Source organism: Lagenorhynchus albirostris, chromosome 9 (genome assembly GCF_949774975.1).
Source record: "Lagenorhynchus albirostris chromosome 9, mLagAlb1.1, whole genome shotgun sequence".
NCBI classification, from domain to species: domain Eukaryota; kingdom Metazoa; phylum Chordata; class Mammalia; order Artiodactyla; family Delphinidae; genus Lagenorhynchus; species Lagenorhynchus albirostris.
The window spans coordinates 3,413,206-3,437,308 of NC_083103.1; the positions used below are offsets into that span (position 1 = coordinate 3,413,206).

General features: G+C 58.2%; 1 protein-coding gene across 3 annotated transcripts in view; it reads right to left on the reverse strand.

Annotated features, from left to right (window-relative positions):
* Window positions 1-208: 208 nt before the first annotated feature.
* ANO1 (anoctamin 1) overlaps window positions 209-24,103 on the reverse strand; it is a 90,411-nt gene continuing 66,516 nt past the window's right edge. For all 3 annotated transcript variants that reach the window (XM_060158292.1, XM_060158291.1, XM_060158290.1), the window contains 8 exons: window positions 22,733-22,790; window positions 20,901-21,001; window positions 20,187-20,332; window positions 17,254-17,406; window positions 10,022-10,074; window positions 7,833-8,017; window positions 3,496-3,601; window positions 209-1,854 (listed from right to left, as the gene is read on the reverse strand). In XM_060158292.1, coding sequence (XP_060014275.1) covers window positions 1,606-1,854; window positions 3,496-3,601; window positions 7,833-8,017; window positions 10,022-10,074; window positions 17,254-17,406; window positions 20,187-20,332; window positions 20,901-21,001; window positions 22,733-22,790 — 1,051 coding nt within the window. In that variant the 3' untranslated portion in view covers window positions 209-1,605. The remainder of the gene's footprint in view (window positions 1,855-3,495; window positions 3,602-7,832; window positions 8,018-10,021; window positions 10,075-17,253; window positions 17,407-20,186; window positions 20,333-20,900; window positions 21,002-22,732; window positions 22,791-24,103) is intronic.

Consider the following 24,103-nt stretch of genomic DNA (forward strand, 5'->3'; position numbering starts at 1 on the left):
GGAGGTCTATGGGTCCCTCCACATGTGCAGGTCCAGCACGGGGCTCTGGGCTTGGCCCCTCGAGTTTCCTGGGGCAGAAGTCACGTGGACAGGCTTTGAGAGGAAGGTGTCATGTATGCAAATTTATTCAGATGAGCGTTCAGCCACGGTCCTCTGTGGATTTGTGTACGCTCACTTTTTTAAAAAAAAGAATGGTTTCCATAAAAGGTTTTTTGGTAATCACCTCATTTTTAATACAATGTTTATATACAAAAAACCCCATTTCAAACCACTTACTGTACAAGAGAAAGTACAAGCATCAGATTGCATGACTTTAGCAAATAACAAAAATCTGCTATGCCTACGGACGTCCCCCCTAGTTGACAGCTCACAGGAATGTCAGCGTCTCACCGACCACACGTTCAAGACAGACACGTTTATCTTTTCGTCCCTCCCTTTGGTGAAACATTTCTTTTATGTTTCTCTGGGTGCTTGAGAAATTTCAGATCATCGGTTAGTATAATGGCTGCAAATTGAGATCATTCTTATCGGCTATGACATTTGTTTTCACAAGCTTTTAAAATGATAATAGTCCAACAGTAACATTCCTGTAAGTAAAAATATAGAGAAGTGTTACCAAAATAGAAGCCTTTATTCATAAAAATCTTTGGTATTAACAGTATTTTAAATTCCTCTCAATGATATTTGGTTAGCTAATAAAATAAAAGCCTTCCGCCTTTGAGCTACAGAGAAAAAACCCTTACATCCACTGTAGAATTGATTTTTAAAAAAGCCCAATAAATATTCTGAAGCTGCAAAAGTACCCCCAGAAGCCTTAAGACTTCTTGCAACCCTGAAGCCGTCTGCAGAAATGCCTCCGAGGTCATAATCCCTCACCGCCCGTTTTTCTATCACCCTGAGGCGGGGGAAGCATGTGGCTGCTGGTGGGGACCCCGGAGGTGCCGGTCACCGCTCATTCAGGACACCTGCACCCCGCTAGTTCTCCAAGAGTAAATTCAGAGCTTCCTGGCCCTCTGAGTGGACAGAGCCAGGGCACCTCTCTTTCTGACCAGTGTCTCGGTTTCTGAATCCAGGGAAGGAAAAGGTGATGAAAAATCTCACTTTTCCAACCTAGAGACAGGTGATGTCTTTTGGAACTGGTGTCAGCATCGTTTATTCCTCATCCACTTCTCTGTTTGCCCTCATATCTCGCACCAGCTTTTGTCTAATGCCTTGGAATCCCACCTCGCCTCTCTCTTCCGGCATCAGGAGGATTAAAGAAGATGTCTTCTGGGGGCTGCTTCTCACCACTAACGGCCAAGGAGACCCCAGACTCCAAGCATCGCTTCCGCAACGCGCCTGCATCCGCTGTGTATCACCCTGTCCCCAGCAATCATTCTGATTAACCTTGAATCCTAAAGATAACAGAATTCCCTGCCTAATGGTTTTGTGCAAAAACAAGAAAAAAACAAACAAACAAACAGAAAAAGACGGGGAAATGTTGTCCTATCAGAAGAAAGTGGTCTTCCAGGCCTGCCACAAACCCAGGAGCCACTGGGCCAGGGAGCTGTGAGAAGTCGCCTGCCCCGGGAGAGGGCGCGCGTCGTCGATGGGGATGCCCGGCAGCTACGGGGCGCCCCCGGGGAAGTCGGGGCTGTCCGGCGGGGCAGGAGGGGTGGGGCTGTGGTTGTTGAAGGGCTCCGCCTTCTTCCGGTCCTTCTCCATCCACGTGTCCAGCAGCTGCTGTTTGCCCTGCTCCTCCCTCATGAATAGCTCCACCATGAGCACCTTCTCCTTGTGCATCTGCTGGCTGATGTCCTTGGGGATGTCAGGGATGACCCAGTCCACAAAGTCGCTCATGAACATGACCAGGTTCTGGAAGGAGAGTCACCGTCAGGCGGTGGGAAGGAGGACCTGGGAGGCACTGCCACTTCCACCTGCACCCCAGCTGGCAGTGCCTTGCCCCGTCACACCCCGGCCCTGGGACCTCAGACACACCTGGACTTCCCAGGCCTCGGTTTCCCGGAAGGTATAAATGAAACAGGAAACCAGCCGGGGGGACCTCTGGTGGCCGACTTTCTTGAAGGAATCTGAGCTCAGTAAATAGGAAACGTCTCTGAGTGATTCTGAATCTCTTGCCTGGGAGGCTTGAGAAATGATCTGATTGGTTACCCATCACCAAATATAACAAGTGTTAAGGCTTTAAGGGAGAATAGTCAAAATACAAAGAGGCCAGAAACGCAGGGAGCTTAAACCGTCTCTGATGATTCCGCAGGCCCTCCTGCCATTTGTCAGGTCTCCCGGGATCACCCTGAATGGCTGCCGCCTCCCTGGATGCATTTCTGGTCCATAGGGTACAAATGAGTTGGCTTTCGTGGAAAAACGGAAATCTCTGGTTTTTAAACTTCCGTCTGACCGGCACTTGTTAGTACGTATGGCTGAGTTAGTCACCTTGTCACGGAAGGTGCTGGTGCCCCCCCATCCGCCATCACCTTTCTGGGTCCACGCTCCCCAGCTGTGGTGGGTGCTGGCCGCTAAGGCTCACAGAGGCTCGTCTCCAGGGAACTGTCCCCCCAGTCTCCCTGTTCCCAGCCTGGCTGGTTGCAGCCAATGACCGGCCAGGTGGGCAGACTAAAGGCCCTCTTTTGTGTCAAGGTGGGCCCACGTGTGTGGTGGGATTCATGCTCCAGCCCAGACACCCTCCCCGCCGAGCTCCGTGCCCCCAGCCCCTTGCAGGGCCTTCCCTCAATGACCGGCTTGCACCAGAATCCTTGACTCAGGCTCTGCTTCTGGGGAACTGGGCCCCAGACACTAGTTCTGGCTCCAGAGGGTTATGGAAAGCTGGCGGACAAGGCAGTGGGGCCTCGGGGGCCGGAAGCCCTGCCAGGGGCCACACTGTGTAGAAGGGACAGGGCTGGCGCTTGAACCCAGTTCCTGGATTCCAGGTTCTGGGGGCCACACAGGAGGGCAACCCCAGCGTGGCCTCCCCGGCTGGGACCTCAGGGCCGCATGCATCAGCCACTCCCCAGTCTGGGGTCCTGTCCACTGGGAATCGCTCGGGCCTCAGAGTTAGCCCCACTCCCCAGAGACTGGGCCAGGCGGGGCCAGGTCCCCTGCCTGCTGCGGGGGGCAGGGGGGCGCTGGTGTCAGCTGGGAGCCCACTGCCCTCCTGTCCCTCCCTGCCAGCCCTGTCCACTGGGGCACATCTCCTGCTGCACAGCGACAGGGGAGACTGAGGTCTCCTTCAATACAGATGCCTTGCATTTAACTAAACGACCCCAGTCCTTCCGGAACCCCCCTCCCGCCTTCCTTTAACTGAGGAGGGGCTGGGACCTGTCCTTGCCCAGGGCCTGGGGTCACCAGCACTCCCCACCCTTGGGTGCCCAGGGCAAGTCCTCCAGCCTCCGAGCCCCCGACGCCGGCCCGCTCCTGTCCTCCTGACCCTGTTCTGGGCACAGAGCACCTCCTCGGTGCCTCGATTCCCAACCCTTCTGGAAGCAGACAGGACCCTCGCACCTGGAAGACGATGACAAAGGCCAGCCGGGCGGCCAGGACGGCCCAGAAGTCCTTGGAGACGTCGTACTTGTGTTCCGACCATGGTGGTTCCCGGTAGTCTTTGTACCTGTGAGATGGAGTTGGGTCTCTGAGAGGAACTGGGGTCTGGCCGCACCGAGGGGCTTGTGAGTGTCAGGAAAGCCTGAGTCGGACCCTGGGCCAACTGTAGGACAGCACCCTCCCTGGAGGAAGAGGCCCCCCTCCAGCCCACTCACACGCCCAGGGAGTCTTCCCATGTTGGAGGGGGTGCCGGCACCCACGTGGGCTGGGCAGGCCAGAGGGGCGTCCCCGTAAGTCCAGCCGTGGGCCCACAGAAAGGGGCTCCGGGACCATCTGGTCCAGGGGTTCCAAACTTTTGAAGGCAGTGGAGCCCATTTTCTAAAAAGAAATCCCACCTGAGACTCTGGTAGGTCACACAAAGCAAGTGGGGCCTCCCTGGTTGAAGAGGGGTGGGGTCCCTAAGCCTAGAGACTCAACCCAGCCCCCATCACCCACAAAACTCCAGGCAGGGCTCCCTGAAATCCAGGTCTCCAGTCTCGACCTTCTCTGTAGGGGAAACTATTGGAAAAAATGAAACGTTTTCCCAAAGTAGCCCTTGTACGACGTTAACCGTACAGTTAGTGGGGTCAGGGCACCAGGGAACTGTCCCCAGGCCCGCCCTGCCCCACGGGGCCCAGCGCCCGAGGGGCATGTCTCTCCCTCTCCCAACTGTTAGCTCCTTATCTCCGTGTAATAAATACCAGCCCGGCCCTCTTATCACTTCCAGACATTGCCCATGAGTGCCTGCTGGGAGACAAGGTTGCCTACTTCCCTGGCCCCCAAGGTTCCACCTCTGTCCCTTGTGCAGCGGGAGTGGTGGGTGCCTCCTGGGCTTTAGGTCTGCCTTTTTCTCAGAGGCCCAGAGATGCCTGATGTGGGGCAGAGTGAGGATGAGAATCCGGGTTCTGTCCCCACCAACCGCCCCAAAATTTGGGAGGTGCTTGGTTTTAACGGGGCTGACCCCCTCTGTGTGGGAAAAGCTTCCCTAAAGCCGTGTGAGGAAGCCATGGCCGGGGCGGTTTCTAGGTGCTGGGCTGCAGCTGTGCCCTGCTGGTTACTGAAAAGCTGAGGCCCAGGTGGGGAGACCAGGAGAGGAGGCACCTAGCTCTGTGGGCACAGGCCTCGCATAGACCCAGAGCCGGCTCCCGCCTTGCTGTGCATCCCTGCGCCATCGCTTGGCCTCTCTGGGCCTCGGTCTGGCATTCCCTCACTTAGTCATGTCGCAAGTATTTATTGAGCAGCTACTGCATGCCCCTGCATTCCAGGGGCAGAGCTTGCGGGGGGCACAGACAGGGCCCCTCACCCACAGAGCTTTGTGTCTGAGGGAGCTGGATGGGAGCCTTGGAGGGCCTGTTCAGAGCTAAGCTGCCAACCCCAGAGACAGGATTGGGCTGGGAACACACCCTCTGGTGCCGGCTGCTGAGCCACGCAGAAGATGCACCACCTGATCTCCGATGGGAACAGGGATCCCCTGTTCTCCCAGCGTCAGAAGCCACACACATTTTATCTTCCCTCTTCTTTCTGTTCTCAAGGCCAGTTGCACCAGGATGCTGGGAAATGTGTTTGGGTCACCTGGCAAACTCCTATGCATCCCTCAAAGCCCACTTACATAAGAACCATCCAGATGCCAACCCCCACCACCTGCACTGACCTCTATCAGAGATGATCTTACAGTTTTCCTTGCTTTGCTCTTGTGCTAAGCCTGCCACCTCTCCCTGGGGAGAATAATAATGCCCTCTCTGGGGTTGCTGTGAGCATTCAATGAGACCACGTCTGTTTCAGTGCAGGAATAAATGGTAGCCAGCAGCGGTCACAGCGCTCAGCTCTGCTAAGCTGCCTCTCCCATTCCTGCGGCCCCAGGCTGGGCTGGGTGCTGCTCCTTTGGGAGGCAGCTTGACAGGGGAGCGGCCGGCAGCACGGAGCTCACGGCACCTACAGCACTTAATAGTGGGCAACGGTTGGGTGGGCCTGGCTAAAGCCCGAATCCCAGGGAGCAGAGTGGACTGGCCCATGGCCTTCCTTCTCTGTGGGGGTCAAAGTAACAAGGTTCTCACTTAAAAACCAGGTCTCTGCTCTGTCTCCTTGGCCTCCCCCTGCGTGGCCAGGACTCCTGACCGATGCATGGATGGGGAGGTGCTTCCGGGGGCTGGATGCCCGATGCCCGATTCTTACCCAGGAAACACCAACACTGACATTTTTGAGGGAATTTATAATAAAATGACCACCTACATCCCTGCCTTCTTTGTTCTAAATCATTCTTCCTCTAAAATTCATTTTGAGTTAAATAGGTCAGCCTGAGTGTGTTCTTGGTGTGGGATGTTCAAACAAAGCGAGAGAAGTGCAGCGCTGGCTGAGAAGCGGCAGGGGTCCTGGACCGGAAGCTCGGGGGTCTCTGGGGCCCGTGCCTGCGGAGGATGGCGAGGAAGGGACCTTGAGTCCCTGCCCTTGACCCCCAGCTCTCCAGGCAGACCCTGCCCGAGGCGACCATGCAGGGGGTTGAAGCAGATCACCTGGGCCTTTCCTGTGATGTACGTGCTCACGTACATGTGCCTTGAAACATGCGGTGGGTGGGATTCTGAAAAGCGGGAAGCATGTCGTGTTGCCTGTTTGTGTGTCACCTGCCCTTTCTCGTTGGCAGGCCTGGCTGTACCGGGTCCCAGAGTAGGTGTGGTCCCTGCCCTGACACAGAACACACGGCACGTCGTGTAATTTCTCTTTAAGCACTCGGGGTCAGCCGGGCACATCTGCTGTTGCAAAGCCCTCAGTAGCACCTATGCTGGACAGGTCTGCCTGCCTGTTCCAATGACTGCACGCGGTGCTGGTTTTCCATTTCTTGGGCCAGTTTTTTTTTTTTTTTGCAAGCAGCCACATGCCACCGCTTGTTGCTGTCAGCACCCTGGACCCTGGCAGTATCCTCCGCTTCCTGCTACTAGGGCAAGGGTATGAAGACAGACAGGTAAGCTTGATAGAACTATGGGCAAAGTAAGAGTAAACAGCCTTGGGGTAGATTATCCGCCCTATGCAGAAAGGGCTGCGCGTCATCGCGTGGGTTTGTGACACGTGCTCTGGCCCTTGCAGTCTTTCGTGTTCTGAATCTCAGCTGGGCTGGAGGCGGTGCGGACTGCCCACAGATGCTGAGTGTGCCCCACTCTGCCTCCCCGGTCTCAGCCTCATGGCAAAGCCCGTGGCCAGTCGCTCCACAGTCCTCTGTTTCTTGACCCGGGATGCCGTGCCCCTGCCCGCACCTTCAGTCCTACCGTCCACGTTTCCCTTTACGCTTCACGCTCCAGAACAGGCTGCAGTTTCCCACCCACAGACGCCCCTGCTCACCACTCTTCTTTTACCCGCTTTGCCCCTCCCCTTGGAGTGACCCCTACTGCCTCCACCCTCTACCCGGGCTTCCGGCTACTATCACCCCTTTCCCTCGATCTGTTTATGCTTCTGTTGTCCCTGCACAAAGTCCCTGGGCAGCAGGGATCATGTGGCCCACTCCCGAGCCCCAGCCCTGAGCCCCCGGCCCCTAACCCAGCCAGGCTGGCACCTGGAAGATGCACAGCGACTAGCCAGGCCTGGCTCTGCCCCGCACTCGTGCCCCCACCCTCTTCCCCGCCTCCGTCTTTCCTGGGGTGCTACCTGCCTGCCCTGAGAGTCTGGCCAGCTGATGGGGCCCCGCAGGTTGGACCCTCTCAGACGTCTGTTGCTTTTGCCTGCCCAGCACCCAGCACCCCAGTTTTCCTTGGGGTGCCCCCAAATCTATGGCTGTGACTCCATACGTTGGCACACGACCCAGACCTAGCCAACAAGGTCCCCGCACACTCTGGCAACAGTGATTGGTTCAGGAATGGGCCTCTGACCCGAGACAGGTCATTGAGACTCAATCCTAGGACTTCTGCTGATGAGTGGGAAAGAAAGCCCCCCTACTGGGACTGCTGAGCAGAGAGGACTGCTGGGGGACGCTTACTGCCTGTCAGGAAATGACGCCCACATGCAGGAATGCATAAAATTGGGAGGCAGTGTCAGGATGGGGCCGGATGACAAGGCAGCCCCTGGATCCCGCCATGCCTGAAGCCTATCACGGACTTCTTAGTTAAAGGACTAATAAATCACATCCTACCCCCACCCCAGGGATATTTTTTTTTCCCCCTTGAAGCAAGATTGAGCTGTTCTGTGATTTGCCCTGAAAGAATCCTGGCTTGAACTGGGGTTTTCGCAGAAGCCCACCAAATGGGGCTCTTTAAAGAGAGCTGCCTGGGCGGTACCTGCAGATCTGCACCTCGTAGCCCAGGTCTAGGGGGTCGTTGGGGGCCGTGCCATTCTGGAAGTCGCTGACGTTGAAGGAGGAGAGGGTGTGGTTGACGAAGCCATGCATGGTCCCGTTCTCACTGTACATGTACAGGTACACCAGGCGAGGGATGAAGTCCGACGTGAAGGAGATCACGAACGCCTGGGGCGGGAACAGAGCCGTGAGTTCGGACGCCCGCTGGGAGGGGGAGGGGATGTGCCCCACCTGAGCCAGGGCAGCGCTGGCCCTGGGGCCCGGCCACGTGACCCAAGTTGGCAAACATGACCCCATGGCCTCGGCTTGTCGAGTGACAAACGAAGGGTTGGGGGCATTCCTGTCGGCCCCTCCAGCACCTTGAGGAGAGGGCCCGGGGGCTGGGAACAGGGCGCCCCTGAACGAGAAGGCTTGGGGACCATGCTGGCTGCCTCTCACTGGCTGTGTGGCCTTGGACAAATCGCCTGACCTCTCTGTGCCTCCATTTCCTCTTGTCAAACGGGGCTAACAGCGCCCGCTCTAGGTGCTTCTCCTTCCTGGCTTGTTTGAAAGAGAGCGAGGCAGGGAGGGAAAGTGCTTTGTGGATTGTGAAGTTCAGACCCAGCCCACCCTACTCTAGAGCAGTCCCCGGGGCAGCGCAGTGTAAGGCCAGTATCAGAGCATGGACCCGACGGCCTGGGGTAAAGTCCAGCTCTGCCTCTTGTTGGCTGTGTGACCTTGGGCAAGTCGCCTGACCTCTCTGTGCCTCGGCTGTATCACCTGCAAGATGGGGCAATAACCCTCTGCCTCCATGGGCGGTGTGTGCACTAGTGGGTGGGTGCACTGAATGGGCTTAGAAGGGCCTGGAGCATTCTAGATGCTCAATAAATGTTAGCTGCTATTATTATTATTGTTGCTGCTGGCTGCTCTCACGAGACGTCCAGCTTGTTCCTAGCTGCTCTGCTCTCAGCGCCCCCATGCTCATGCCCCAGAGGGGCTGTACCTTGGTGTTTCCAGCCTCTCCCCATCAAAATGTGCCCCCCAGCTCAGCCCGGGTCGGGGTGTGGAGCTGTCACTGTCCAGTGTGCAAGCTCAGCCCACGGCCTCCCTTTATAAGTGGGGTTTCAGAGCCTTAACCCAGCGGGACTGGGTGGCTGACAGGGAGCTGTCAGCCAGCAGGGAAAGCAGGTCCAGGGCTCTGAGGGTCCCTTCTCCCGGGCCGAGCATCCCTTCCTGTGCCGTGGGGACTGAGTGTCAGGGCCTCACTGTGACCCTGACCCAGCACTGTGACCATCTGCTCCAGGGAGCTGCCCGCCCGCCCCCCGCTCCATCCCCGACCCTACAAGGCGCAGGGTGGCAGCTTCTGGGGGGCTCAGGCTTGGCCGGCTGGTGGAGGGGTTGGGGTCACAGGGCTGAGGCGTTGCAGACCCCCCTGGGGTTCTCGTGTCAGGAAGGCGTGGACCAGATGCTGGGGCAGGGCCGTGGAGCGCAGGGCACTGTCCTCAGCGAGCTCGTGTGTCTGTGCGTGGCTGTGTGTGTGTGTGTGCGACTGGCAGGTTCCTCTTCTCTCCGTGTTTCAGGATTTCTCAAACTTTCTTTGAAGAGCGGGCATGAGTTTCACATAAAGGGGGAAAGTTAACTTTTTTTTTTTGGCCGTGCCGCGTGGCCTGCGGGATCTTAGTTCCCCGCCCAGGGATCGAACCCGTGTCCCCTGCAGTGGAAGCACGGAGTCTTAACCACTGGACCTCCAGGGACGTCCCAAAATTAACTTTTTTTAAAAAGAGCAGAAGAGTTGCTAATGAGGAATCTCCGTGTCTCTCTCTGTGTCTCTGTGTGTCTCTCTCTCCCACCCTCCCTGTCTCTGTCTCTCTCCCTCCCTGTCTGCCTCTATCTCCTTCTCGTTTGTTCTCAGGACTTGGGAGAGAGGGGACTTAGGGGCCAAGGTGGGCGCAGTGGAGGGTTTTGCCCCCGGTTGCAGAGAAAGGTCGAGGAGATTTCGTCATTCCCACCAGAGCCCGCCCCACCCCTCAACAGGACCAAGGGATGCTTCTGAAGAGGAGATGCTCCTGCCAGCTGGGAACCGCTCCGAGGCTGGAGGTACGGACCAGCTCTCTGGAAGGGGAAGGGGTGCCTGGCCGCATGGCAGCTCGGCCGGGCTTCCTGGCCGAGGTCCTGACGTCACCGGTCACTTACGTTGATTATGACGGCAAGCTTCCCGATGCCTCTGAGGATATCGTACCAGATTCCTGGGGGGAAGGGAAGCACAGGTTTAAAGACCCCCTTGCCCTGGCTCTCAGTAATTCGGGCTAGCAGGCAGCAGCCCGGCCTTCGCAGGGGCTGGTCTGGTCCTTTTCTGGGGCAGGTCAGACACGTGGTAACAGGGAATTGTTTGGGGAGGACCTGGGGGAGCCTGGCTGACAATGGAGCCCATGGCTTGTACTGGCTCGTCAGCTGTTTGTAAGCAAACTGTGTAGCTTCTCAAAGAGATGCTTAGAAACACCTGGTCCCTGGTTCTGAACAATCTCCCGCGAAGCTGCGTAAAACTACTGATTGGCGTGGATGGAGCCTTTCTCTAGAGAGACAAAGATTCAATTTGGATGCAGCTCCTGCCCCAAAGAGCCCACGCAGCAGTAACTGGAGACTGAAACCACGAAGTTTGATGTCCTATGAATTTTCCGTAGCTCTAGTGCCAGGAAAACTGAATTTAGGGACAGGCCAGGTGCAGGGCGAGTGTCAAGGAGCAAAGCCAGGGCCCCCGGCTGGTGAGGCTGGGACCATGGCCTGGGTATAATGACTGGACAGCAGTGCGGTACAAACCATTTCCCGTCTGGATGCCCCCTTGTTCCCATCACCCCAAGGTGCAGCACTGTAGCTCATCGCAGGTGAACAGAAGGATGGTCCTTTCTGAACCAGAAAGCCCAGGACAGAAGCACTTTATCCAGGGCTAGCCCCACTCCTTAGCGCCTCAATGCTGCGACTCCTGGAAGGGCGCCCAGTGCCCCTGCCCCCAACCTGACCGCGTTCCTATGAGGCTAGCACACATCACGGAAAAGCTGGGGCTGGAATCCTGTCCCAGGCACTCTCTCTCCCTGCCTGGAGCCAGACCTGAGTGGTGACAACGGCACTCCTCAGGAAGGGCTGGAGGGGACAGTGGCCGGTGGTTGGGGGGCTCCACCCAGGGCACACAGGGCTGCTCATGGGCGTTCCTGCCCTCGCAGTGAGCGCCCGTCTCGGGAGTGTATGCTTGGGGGTCTGCAGAGACCGCAGGAGTTCAGGCCCATGTAGCCCAGAAGCTGGAAGCTGCAGGCTGGGACCCAGCACCCGAGGTCTGCCGTGAGGGGCTCCCCAGCCGCCGCCGGGTACCACTCCACGAAGCAAGCATTCACGCTGCCCGCTGTAGACCCTTCTGCGGGGCCTCGTGGGAGTGACGCTCACCTCCCTGCCCATCAGCCGCCCGTGCAGGCTATCACCAAACCCGAGATGCGAAGTTCGTCCCGGTTCTGTTGGGTCTTCCCACGAGGGCGGCGGTGTTTGATTCACTTTCGCGCTGGAGCAGTGGCAGGGCGGTCACGCGGCCTGCACGCCTCGGGCCGCTAGATCCACCACCCTTCCCGTCTCTCCCGAAGGAAGCACTCGAGGTGCAGGTGAGCAAGAGGCAGCTCCTCGGACGACGCATCTGTACAAAGTCAGCGCTGCGCAGGGCCCACCCTCACGGCTGGCCGCCTCGGGGGCTGGGAGCCCTTCTGGAGACTCCACGCTCCCGGGGAGCACACCCTTCATCCCTCCTGGGTCTAGCAGGCAGCCTGGCATGTGGGGCTGGGTGCTGTTGGCTAAGTGTTGGCTGAGTGACTGTACGAACGTAGAAAGTCCTTCCAACTAGGCTTCACGCCCGAGCAGAGGTTGCCACATCCAGGTGCGTGGGTGTTTCCTCGAGCTTGCCCGCTACTTAAAAAATGCTGGTGGGAATGTAAATTGATACCGCCACTATGGAGAACAGTATGGAGGTTCCTTAAAAAACTAAAAATAGGGCTTCCCTGGTGGCACAGTGGTTGAGAGTCCGCCTGCCGATGCAGGGGACACGGGTTCGTGCCCCGGTCCGGGAAGATCCCACATGCTGCGGAGCGGCTGGGCCCATGAGCCATGGCCGCTGAGCCTGCGTGTCCGGAGCCTGTGCTCCGCAACGGGAGAGGCCACAACAGTGAGAGGCCTGCGTACCGCAAAACAAAACAAAACAAAACAAACTAAAAAACAGAACTACCATACGACCCAGCAATCCCACTACTGGGCATATACCCTGAGAAAACCATAATTCAAAAAGAGACATGTACCACAGAGTTCATTGCAGCTCTATTTACAATAGCCAGGACATGGAAGCCAGGATATGGAAGTGTCCATCCTCGGATGAATGGATAAAGATGTGGCACATATATACAATGGAATATTACTCAGCCATAAAAAGAAACGAAATTGAGATATTTGTAGTGAGGTGGATGGACCTAGAGTCTGTCATACAGAGTGAAGTAAGTCAGAAAGAGAAAAACAAATACCGTATGCTAACACATATATATGGAATCTAAAAAATAAAAAAGGTCATGAAGAACCTAGGGGCAAGACAGGAATAAAGACACAGACCTACTAGAGAATGGACTTGAGGATATGGGGAGGGGGAAGGGTAAGCTGGGACGAAGCGAGAGAGCGGCATGGACATATATACACTACCAAACGTAAGGTAGATAGCTAGTGGGAAGCAGCCGCATAGCACAGGGAGATCAGCTCGGTGCTTTGTGACCGCCTAGAGGGGTGGGGTAGGGAGGGTGGGAGGGAGGGAGACGCAAGAGGGAGGAGATATAGGAACATATGTATATGTATAGCTGATTCACTTTGTTATAAAGCAGAAACTAACACACCATTGTAAAGCAATTATACTCCAATAAAGATGTTAAAAAGAAAGATACAATGCAAATAGAAAAAAATGTCGATGGATGTTCACAGACCGGGATGACGTGTTTTTAAAAAGCGAAACTTGCTGCTTCTAAAGGAACCTCAGCTCTGGGTCAGCAGCGGGCTGGCATCTCCAGGACAACAGTTGGCCGTGGCTGGCAGCGGCGCCTCCTTCAGGCCATACAATGCACTGCAGGTCTCTCTGTACCAAGGCAACTCCCTTTATCACCACCAGTCGCTTGAGAAACATTTATCCAAACCCAGACCTGACTAAAGTGGGGAGACAAAAAAACCCCGAGCGTTGGGTGTTTCATGGGAACAAGCACGCCTGCTGTGTATGTTTCATCCACTCCTTCTTGCGGCCCCGCCTGGCCCCGAGGGCTCTGAGCTTGAGGACTCCGAGTGGGGGGCCAGGGTGCCGGTGAGCCTGGCAAGTTGAGGTTTCCGGGCAGGGGGCTGCCTCGGGGGGCGGCTCCTGAGCACAGCAGGAGGAAACGAGTCTGCGGCCGGCCCAGGCAGCGGCCCAACGGGCTGAGACAGGTGACAACAGAAAACGGGGCGGCTGAGGTGGGAGACGGATGGGCCAGCGAGGGCTTTCCACGGCCCGGGGCTGAGCCGGGCTTCCAGGTCCTGCAGTGCCTTTATGTCCGGGCCGACGGTCCTCTGTGCAATCCCCACCCCAGAACCGTGGGCTCCTGTTGCAAAAGTGCAGAACCCGGACGCCGCTCCGGCCCGCAGGACCACCTCTTCTGGAGCCTTGACCCTCCAAGCTATTCAGACACACGCTGCACTCCAGGATAAGAATCATTGCTCTGACGACCTCGAGGTACAAGGGGCTGATGCTGTTTGGGACAAATCTTGGCTTCGCTTATGAAAATCTCGTGGGGGCAGGTGCCTCATTTCCATCGGCCTTCTTCAAGGCATCACTGCTGTCCCAGGAGACGCTAAGCCCCGTTTCCAAGCACACGTCAGGGAGGTGTTTAGACACGCCTGTCAACTCTCAGCACCCGGGAGCCGAGCTCAGGGCAGAGTTCCTCCCTCGGAAGGCTCTGAAGAATGAGCATGAGGGCAGGAAGCATGCTGGTCTGGAGTCAAAGGTCCAGGACCGCGATGCTGGAGCCGGTTCCCACGTGCGCAGGCGGCTGGGTCACTGCAGCTACTCGCCACGCCCCCCCCCCTTCCAGGGCCAAGCAGGGCAGTCGCGGCGCCTGTGCTTTGTGGCAGAGCTTCCTCCAGACACCCCTGGCGCCGTGGGTGCAGGTCATGGGGGCCACTGGGGCCCTCTGTCCCCTCAGGGCCCTGCACGGATCACAGGAGGAATACAAAAGCCTCTTCAAGGAAAGGTTACCGTGGAGGAGGCCATAAACACACCCAGATTATGCTCCAGCTGACCAGGCAGGAACCAGGAAGGGAGCAGCCAGTCCGTAAGGACTGGGAATAATCGAGGAGCCGTGATCAGAAACCCTGAGGATACGATCCAAGCCCTGCTCGTGGTGGGAACGACAACGCCCACCAGGGCCGCGGAGGGCCGGTGGCAGCGTGGCGCCCTGGTGCTCCCTTCCACCCTGGGGGGCTGCAGGCTCTGGGTGCTGCTACAGGACACGGCCACGGCTCTGCCAGGCACAGATGCCAAAGCAAACTCTGGCCACCGTGGACACGCCTGGGGCCTCCGGGCGCCTGAGAATCGGGCCTTTGTAAGCAACAAGTGGCGGGAGGCGATGCTCTTTTCTTCACGGCCGCTGGGCACGGGCTCAGGATTCCCAAGGACTGTCCAGGGAGCGCCTGGTGGGATGACCGTCTGCCCCATGCAGGCCTCAGGCGTGCACCTCACGGAGGTGTGCCGGGAGGGGCCGAGGGCTTGAGCGCTGCGGTTCCAGCTCAGCTCCGCTAACCACCTGGCCTCAGTCTCCCCATCTGGCAAGTGGGACCGAGGATTTGCCCCAGCTTCCCCACGAGGCTCCTGGGGGGACTCGACAGCTGAAAGCCCCAGAGAAAATTCAATGCCAGGCACAGCTCTCTGGGGTCGTCCTCAGAGCAGGGCGGGGTATGCTTCCGAGAGCTCTGGGTTCCGTGTCACCTTGATCTCGAGGCGGGGATTTGCAAACACGGCCTGTGGCCCAAATCAGTGCATGGCTGGTGTTGTTGGATGACCCACGAGCAAAGAATAGCTCTTGCATTTTCAAGTGTGAGTGAAAAAAGCGTGAGAAACTTAGCCTTTCGGTGAGAATTCTGCACATCATCTCAGTCCACAGAGACAAAACTGTTTACTCTCCGGCCGTTCATGGAAACGTGAGCCGGGCTCTGACTCAGTGCAGCAGCAAACCCACTGCTTTGGACTGCTGTCCCCCCCCGGCCCTGTGGCCACGGCCCTCCCGGCTACGTAGGGGTGTGGTGTGAGGGGCGAAGGCTTGCTCCAAGGCCACAGATGAGGCAGAATCAGGGAGCCAGAAGGGACTTCACAGGGCCAGTGAGTTCTGGGGCCTTAAAATCCTTTAAAATCATAAACGAAGTCTAGGACGGAGGACATCTGTTTGCCGGGTCTTTGCTGACTGTCTGGGTCGTCCAGATAGGAAGGAGAGACTAGTGTCAAAACACAGGGCGATGACCTCTGTACTGCAGCTGGGCTTAGACGTCCCTCCTGGTGGAACAGCAAGCGTGCCTGGACCCTCTCTAAGCCTGGGGCCGGCAGGTCACATCCCGGATCCCAGAGCACAAATGTGAACCAGGTGGAATCACTGATATCTGAGCGCGTCTGAATCGTGAGAACGGCGATTTCATCCGGTTCAACCCGAGAGGCTGCACCGTGTAAAGCCGGACTCCAGGCTTCTCGGGGGGCGGGGGTGGATGGTGGAGAATCAGTGGGCCTGGCATCATCAGCGGGTGGGGGCCGCACCATGGGACCCAGCACGGGCCAAGGAGCCCCTGGCTGGGGATGCAATGGCCTCAGGGGCGTTTTCAACAAGGGCGACCCAATGCCAAGGGCGAGAGAAGGTTTTGGAAGGAGTGACGAAGCCCCTGCGTTTTTGCAAGATTATATTTGGGCTACAAAAGCCCAACCCAGACTTCTCCGGTGGCGCAGTGGTTAAGAATCTGCCTGCCAATGCAGGGCACACGGGTTCGAGCCCTGGTCCGGGAAGATCCCACGTGCCGCGGAGCAACTAAGCCTGTGCGCCACAACTACAGAGCCTGTGCTCTGGAGCCCGCGAGCCACAACTACTGAGCCTGCGCACCTAGAGCCTGTGCTCTGCAACAAGAAAAGCCACCACAATGAGAAACCCGTGCACCGCAACAAAGGGTAGCCCCCGCTTGCCACACCTAGAGAAAGCCCGTGCGCAGCAACAAAGACCCAACGTAGCAAAAAATAAATAAAAATAAATAAATCTATTAAAAAAAAAAAGCCCAACCCAAAGATCTATCTCGCTGGTGTGCAAACCTTATTTTGGTAAAATGACAGATAACATCCCTAACACACAATTCAATCTTGTTTGTTCTAGGAACCAGCACAGAACTAGCACAGGTGCTGTTGTAACTAAAATTGTGTTCAATAGGAGATAAAACAAATATATTTTGTAATTTTCCATCTCATTTCAAGATAAAATCCCAATAAAGACTTTTTTGTTTTCACCCTGAAAATTGGGTTCCGGATTAAGTTGATTCCCTTTAAGATACGATGAGCATCGTCCTTGCTGGTGGGGGCCAGCTGTGGCCAAGGCGTGCGTGGGGCTCTGGGCCCTGCCTGCTAGATCCCCCCACTCCTGGACAGACGGGCACCCACATATGCTTAAATGCCTCTGGTGACGGGGAGCTCACCACTCCACAAGGATGTCGGTTCCACTTTCGACACCTTTGACTATTCGAAAGTTAGTCCTTATGCTGGTGTTAAACGTCCCCCAACCCCAAGCCCCTCTTCCACATGGATGAGGAGCGCCTTAGTGACTCGGGGTTAAAAAGCCCAGGTTGCTCTCGGCCCTGACCCGACAGGCAGGTGACACGATGCTCTTCCTTCATTGCTGGGAGGGGGCTCCCTCCTTCCTTTACTCTTCTGTGAACGTTAAATGACTAAATGATACCCTCTGTAGGAAGGCACTGCTGAGCAGCTACTATGAGCTGGTCTGGCTCTGTGCTCTGGGCCATGCAGACAGCCGGGGAGGGGCAGGGGTGCTGAGGGCCATCAGAGGGAATGTACCTTGTGGGCCTCCTGGAGCAGCACACCGGGGAGCAGCTCTGATATCCGAGCCACGAGCTCTTTCCCAAGTGTTCTCCGCGGCCCACACATCTCAGGAGTTGGCAGTTCGGGGTGGGGTGGGGAGGGGCCCGGAGGCCCTGCATCCTCACCCCCCGCCCCATCTCTGACCCTGTCCCCAGGGCAGGTGCAGTGAGGAGCCCGGGACCCCACTTTGCTAGCTCTGCCTCTGGCTTCCGGGGAGCAGCACCCTTTCCCCAAGCCCAGTATGTCCTCCAACCCCAGCGCCCAGAGCACTCACCGATGTCCTTGGCTCTGACGGCCACCGGCCTTCGGAGCTCGGTGATGAACTTCTTGGCGTCCAGGCGTATCTCAATGATGTTGTTCAGCAGCGCAAAGAGCGGGGCCAGCGGGAAGGACGCAACGAACAGGGTGACAAAGCCGAACTGGATGACTGCAGAGAGGAGGGGACGGCGGTCAGCATGCACTGTCCCTGTCCCGGGATGGCAGGACCCCCGCCCCACGCCCCCGGGTCGGATGGGCCCTGCCTCCCATGTGTAAGAGGGGATCTCGGACACGCCCAGGCCGGGAGGGAGCTGTGGGCAAGGTTCCAAGTTTTGCTCTGGGCCTCAGTCTTGTCTCTTGAATAAAGGCCGTGTACTCACTTATCATATGTCTGATCTTAAAAATCACCAGTTAACGGGAAAAAGGTGCTCGTGAGCACAAAGGCCCAGCCTCAGTCACCCTGTGTGCGGGCCGGGACGGTGCCCTCGTGCTTCCTAGGACCTAGCGGGCCCGCGAGCATCACTGCGTCTCCAACAGCCCCCAGCGCCCCCCTCCGTCGGGCCCTGGGGAGCCGGTCGGGGACCGCCGCCCGCTGTCTGGACAATCTCGCCCCTCTGCCTCCCTCCCTCACTGTCCCTCCTTCTGCTCATCATGGGCCGGCGGGGCAGGTCGGGGAGAGGGTGCTGAATGGAAGTGAGTGGAGGAAGCTGGCTCAGGAACTGCACAGCCGGACCTCGCCCAAGGGCGCTCGGTGCCAGGCGGGAAACAGGGAAGCCGGCAGAATGTGGCCCCGGGCCCAGCGGGCTGAGCGTGACCACTGTTAGCGCGGCGGGGTGCCTGGAGGCTCTGTGTGATCCCTCGTCCCAGAGCCACGTCCCTGGCCCCTCACGTGCCCCACGGGGGCTCTGCAGGATGTTTCTGTGGATGCTGGCCTCGCCTGAAGGCTCTGGAGATGATGGATGGGATGGAGGCCACCGGATAAGCTCGGTGTTGGGGCCAGGGGGCTGCTGAGCCCCGAGGCTGCGGGTTCCCCGACTCCCGAGTGACGCTGCCTCCCCTTGCAGGGACAGCAGTGGGGAGAGCAGCAGGAGGCGTGGGTGGGTCATGCCCACTGGGCCTTTTCTTCCACCTACCCCATCCCAGCCTGAGTCGGCCTGGAGGAGACGGCCAGGCACAGGGTGGCTGCTCTTTGGGGTGGCAGGAGGGGCCTCCCCCAGGAATTTCATTTCACTAAACCCCAGAGGATCCAGGACTCTCCAGCCACCATAAAAATTAAAATCTGGGGACTTCCCTGGTGGCACAGCGGTTAAGAATCCGCCTGCCAATGCGGGGGACACGGGTTCGAGCCCTGGTCCGGGAAGATCCCACATGCCGCGGAGCAGCTAAGCCCATGCGCCACAACTACTAAGCCCACGCGCTGCAACTACTGAAGCCCGCGCGTCTAGAGCCGGTGTTCCACAACAAGAGAAGCACCCGCTCGCCGCAACTAGAGAAAGCCTGCGCGCAGCAACGAAGACCCAACGCAACCAAAAAAAATAATAATAAACTTAAAAAAAAATTAAAATCTGGGGAAACGACCGACTGCAGTCTCTCAGCGGATCATAGGCTGCTGTTCTCGGTGTCCATCCGCCCACGGGGTCAGGCAGTGGAGACCCTCCTCCCAGGCCCCACGATGAGCATAAACAGCTGGGCAGAGAGCAGGCCTGGGGAGGCGGCACCCGCAGGGCGGGGAGCTGCCCGTCTGCCTCCGGTTCAGCCTGGATTTGATTCCGGGACGATGTCCGGGAGGATGTCACCCAGACGCCATACCATCTCCTTGTCTTAAGTCTCAGAGTGTTACGGCACTGGCGTCCGGGAAGCTGGGAGTGACTTACTGGGACCAACTCTGCCAACAGGGAGGGACGCGCCCGCGGTACAATTAAACAGAACCGCTCCTGAAACCCAAGGCCACCCCACCCCTGACCAGCCCACCCTGCAGACCAGTCCCTGGCTGGTTTGCCCAGGTGCCTGTTAAAACGCAGAGTCCTGGGTCCCACTCCGCGCAGACCAGGATTGGGCCCGGGAACCAGCATTAAAATTTTTTTTTTTTTGGCTGCACTGCGAGGCTTGAGGAATCTTAGTTCCCCGGCCAGGGATCAAACCCGGGGCGCCGGCTGTGGAAGCCCAGAGTCTTAACCACTGGACCGCCAGGGAAGTCCCCCAGCATTTAAGATAAGCTGTCCACGGTGGTTAGGGGGCACGACACTGGGACCCCTGTGCGTGAGTGTCAGCCTTCACTCATCCATTCATTCAGGGAGCACACATTGAGCACCCACTGTATACCTGGACCTGTGCTAGGGGCAGGGGGTACAGCAGTGAAGAAAAAAGACCTGCTTTCATGGGGCTTTGATTCTACAGGAGAGGCAGACGGTGGAGGAGTGAGAAAGGGTTGGGGACTAAAGATATCAGCTGTGGTGAGAACCAGAAAGCAGGGGGAGAGGCTGCCCCTTTTAAACCCTGCGGTGGGGAAGACCCCTCTGGTGGGGGACATTCTGAGCAGAGCCCTGGAGGAAGGGAGAGAGGGAGTGACGCTCATACCAGGGGAAAGCGTTACGGGCAGGGCACAGCCAGCGCAAAGGCCCCTTGGCAGGAGTGACCTCTATGAGTTTGGGTAACAGCAAGGAGGCCAGCGTGGCCCAAGTGGAGGGAGAGGTCGGAGGTGGGGTCAGGGAGGCTCCAGGTGGCTGCCACGCAGGCCACACCTGGCCTGTCCCCTCTCTCTCTCGCCCCACTCCTGGGAGTCATGTGCCGCCTCTGGGCATCCTCCCATCCAGCGGCACAGCTGCAGGTGACACGGCTGAGTCCTGGGTGTGTCCCGCTCCGTGCAGGGACCGCAGCGAGCCCCCGGCGGCCAGCTGGCCCTTTTCCGTCCTGCCCCGTCTCCCAGGACAGGGTTCTCCCGTCACTCACTCATCTCCATGTACTCCGGGGTGAGGCCCGCGAAGGGCTCCAGCGTGTAATCCACCTCGTACCGCTGCTTCTTCTTCACGTACTCGTCGTGGTCAGAGGGGCTCTGGCGCCTCAGCCTCAGGTAACGGATGAACTTCTTCATTTTCCTGAAAGACACACGACGTCACCTCGGTTGGGTTTCCAGGGAGGTGGGCTCGGGGCTCTGGCGCCTCCAAGCTGTTTTGCCAATTCTCTGAGCCCTCGCGCGTTCTCAGTCCTGAACTAACATCTTGGCGATGACCCCTCTGTTGATGATTTCCTTTGTCGTTTTCCCCAGGGGCAGGGGGCAAGCATCACTGCTCTGTTTGTGACATGAGGAAACGGAGGCCAGGGAGGGCCCCTCAGGTGTCAGGGGTCTGGCCGGCCCCAAGCAGACTTGGCTGCCTTGGACCATGGAGGCTGGCATGTGGGTTTGGGGCCACCTGTGGGTACCCTGCAGCATCCTCAGCCAGTTGGGAGCAGGGGTCATCCTGGCCTCGTCCCTGGCCTCGTCCACTAGGGGTGGTTACTGCCCATCTTCCTCCCGTGTCCTCACCACCTCCCTGCTTCCGGTGCCCCCACCCTGGTCCAGGCCCCGCGTCACCTGTCACCCAGACTACCGCAAGAGCCTCCCGAGCGCCCCAAGGCCCCGATCTCCCCCTTGCTCCGCCGTGACCTGAAGCCGATGCTACTCACGGGATGCCGATCTCAAACAGGTTGTTCTGAATCAGCTGCTTCCCCAGCATGATGATGCTCAGCTGGATACACAGCTCCATCAGGCAGCCCCCCGGGGCGCACTGCGGCACAGAGAACGGGCGTCAGCCCCCGCCCCTGCCCCGCCTACCGGGAGAGACCACCCCAGCTCCCAGCGAGGGGAGGTCGGCCCTCGTGTCCTCCACATCGAACCCCCGGAACCTTGGAATGGAACCTTATTTGGAAATAGGGTCTTTGCAGATGTGACCGAGTTAAGATGAGGTCGCGCTGGCATAGGGCGGACCCTGCTCCGATTGCCGGTGTCCTGATAAGAGGAGGAAACACACACAGGCACACTGAGGGGAGGAGGCCCCGTGAAGACGAGGCAGAGATTGGAGAGGCCCATCGATGAGCAGGGCGAGGCCAAGGATCGCCCGCGGCCGCCAGAGCTGGGAGAGAGGCCTGGAGGAACCCTCCCTGGAACCTTCGGAGCGAGCGTAGCCCTGCGGACACCTTGAGTTTGGACTTCTGGCCTCTGGACCCATAAGAGAATAAATCGCTGCTGTTTTAAGCGACCCGGTCTGTGGTATCTTGTTACAGCAGCTCCGGGAAGCGAGTACAACCCGGCCAACAGGCTCTCGGGGCTGCAGCAAGGCTCAGAGCGGAGCACACTGCCAGGGAGTAGGCAGCGGCGGGGCTGGGTCTCGGGGCTGCTCCTGCCCCAGGGCCACGCAGGCTAGGGCCGTGCAGCTGGGCAGCCGCGGGGTGAGGGAGCCGGCCACCCCTCGGAGGCCTAATGCCCTGTGGGTTTGTACCGGGGGCCGGGCAGGCTGTCAGAAGCTTAACTTGTCCAAGTGAAGGGAACTCAAGGGACACTGAGTGACACTCTGGGGCACAGCTCACTCCTCTCTGAGTCCTGAGCAAAACTTTATATACCATTACCAAAGAATTTATCTGGGCCAGCCATCAATCTCATTAAAAAAAACAAAGACGTCCTCCGCTTTATTCTACTCCACAAAGGCATTTCCCCAACTTCTCCAACCATTAAAGCGCTTAACAGGGTGTCATCTATGTAAATGATGTGTTGTATAGCGGGGCAGCACGTCGTGGGCTTCTTGCAAACATCCCTCACTGCGGAGGAGGCCTATGTCCTGGGATGTCCAGGGGTCGGCATTTAGGTGGTTGAACTTCTAGACTGTGCCCCAGGCAGCCAGATGACCCTGTACCTGAAGCCCACCCCAATCCTCCCCACCCTGTTTCACAGAATCTTTATCAAGAAGACCCTGATAAAAAAGAGCCTTCTTTTCCGATATGCCGAATTATTCTGGAAGTTGGAAATCTGGACTGGTTTCCCGGAGACCTGAAGCCTGGCTTGGTCTGACGGAGCTGACGGAGCAAGTCTGGGGGCCAGGACTCAGCGGCAGAAGGCAGCTGGACGACTCACCAGACCTGGAGTGGCCGGAATCGCTGAGCAGAAGCCCAAGGTCACCAGCATTCCGCTTGGCGGGGGGAGAGGTGGGCATTTCAATGTTAAAGAAAAAGAAGCGTAGCTGAGTCCTGTTTTTGCCTCACTAATTCATCTTAACCAAAGAGAAAAACATTCAAGGTCTTACAGAAAAAGAAAAAAAAAAAAAAAGCGGGTGTAACTTTTTGGCTTCCATGACCCTGAAGAGACGTTCTCCTTTTAGGGTAATCCTACATGGACAGGCCAAAGGAGATCGAAGCCCCATCCCTGCAGCTGGAGAACAGAGCAGGGGTCTCTCAGGGCAGGGAACCGTCAGGTTTGCTGTGAGGACGGAACCAAGAAAGCGGAGCAGCGCGTACGATCTCGTTACCTCTTCCATCCGGAAAGAACGGAAAATGTACACGTAGTCGCCTGGGCGTCCGACAAACCTGCAACAATTGGGGGTCATTCAGAGAGGGGAGAGCGGGCTCGGGGAGACCCCCAGGTGGGGACTGGGCCGTGTCATTATTCCCCAGGTCAGAGCCTCCGGTGTCTCACAGGCTCTTCCCTCCGCCCGTGTCACCGACTAAGAATCAGCCGCAGGGGTTTTCTGTTGGTCGAATGTTTGTGATTCCCAAACCAACAGGTGGGTAAGAAAACACAGCTTCAACAGGAAACCAAGAGGCTGAAGGGCAGATAGAGGGGAGGAGCCCAGGAAGGGAAGAAGGTACAGCAGCCTAAGGGCAGAGGGCGCTACCCGCCATGGCAGGGTCACGGAACCACGCTGGGGACTGTGGACCGGCTGGGGTGCGGGTGGTCCCTGAGGCCGCCTCTCGGCCTCCTGTGGGATGAGGGAGTAGGGGGCCTCTGAGAGCCCGCTCCGATGTGGGTGCTCTCAGCGGGGCCTGGGCACCTCGGCCCAGCTCCAGGACCCCAGGGTGGAGTGGTACTTATAAATCACATCATGCCAAGGAAGGTGACTTCGGAAGGGGTTCTGGGATCAGCCCTGCCAGCGTCTAGGCGGAGGGGTGGTGGGGAGTCTTGGTGGGTGGGCCACAGGCCCCGATAAACCCAGGACGGCTCCAGAGGGTCAGGGCATGGGGTTCACACCCCACCAGCCTGGAACACCAGCGGCTGCCCTTCCCATATCTTCCCCTGCAGCCCTCATCCCCCGCGCTGGGGGAACCCCTGGAACACCAGCGGCTGCCCTTCCCATATCTTCCCCTGCAGCCCTCATCCCCCGCGCTGGGGGAACCCCTGGAGCTCCTGCAGCCCTCATCCCCCGCCCTGGGGGAACCCCTGGAACACCAGCAGCTGCCCTTCCCATATCTTCCCCTGCAGCCCTCACCCCCTGCGCTGGGGGAACCCCTGGAACACCAGCGGCTGCCCTTCCCATATCTTCTCCTGCAGCCCTCACCCCCCGCGCTGGGGGAATCCCTGGAGCTCCTGCAGCCCTCATCCCCCACGCTGGGGGAACCCCTGGAACACCAGCAGCTGCCCTTCCCATATCTTCCCCTGCAGCCCTCATCCCCCACGCTGGGGGAACCCTGGAGCTTGCCGCCCGGGATCCCTGCTTCCCAAGGTTCTGTTCCCTGAGCTCCTCAACGTCTAGGGTCCCTGCTTCCCGGGTCCCTGCTGCTTAGGGTCCCTGTTCCCTGGGGTCCCTGCTTCCCAGGGTCCTTATTCCCTGGGCTCCCCGATGTCTAGGGTTCCTGCTTCCCAGGGTCCCTGCTGCCTGGCGCCCCCAACGTCTAGGGTCCCT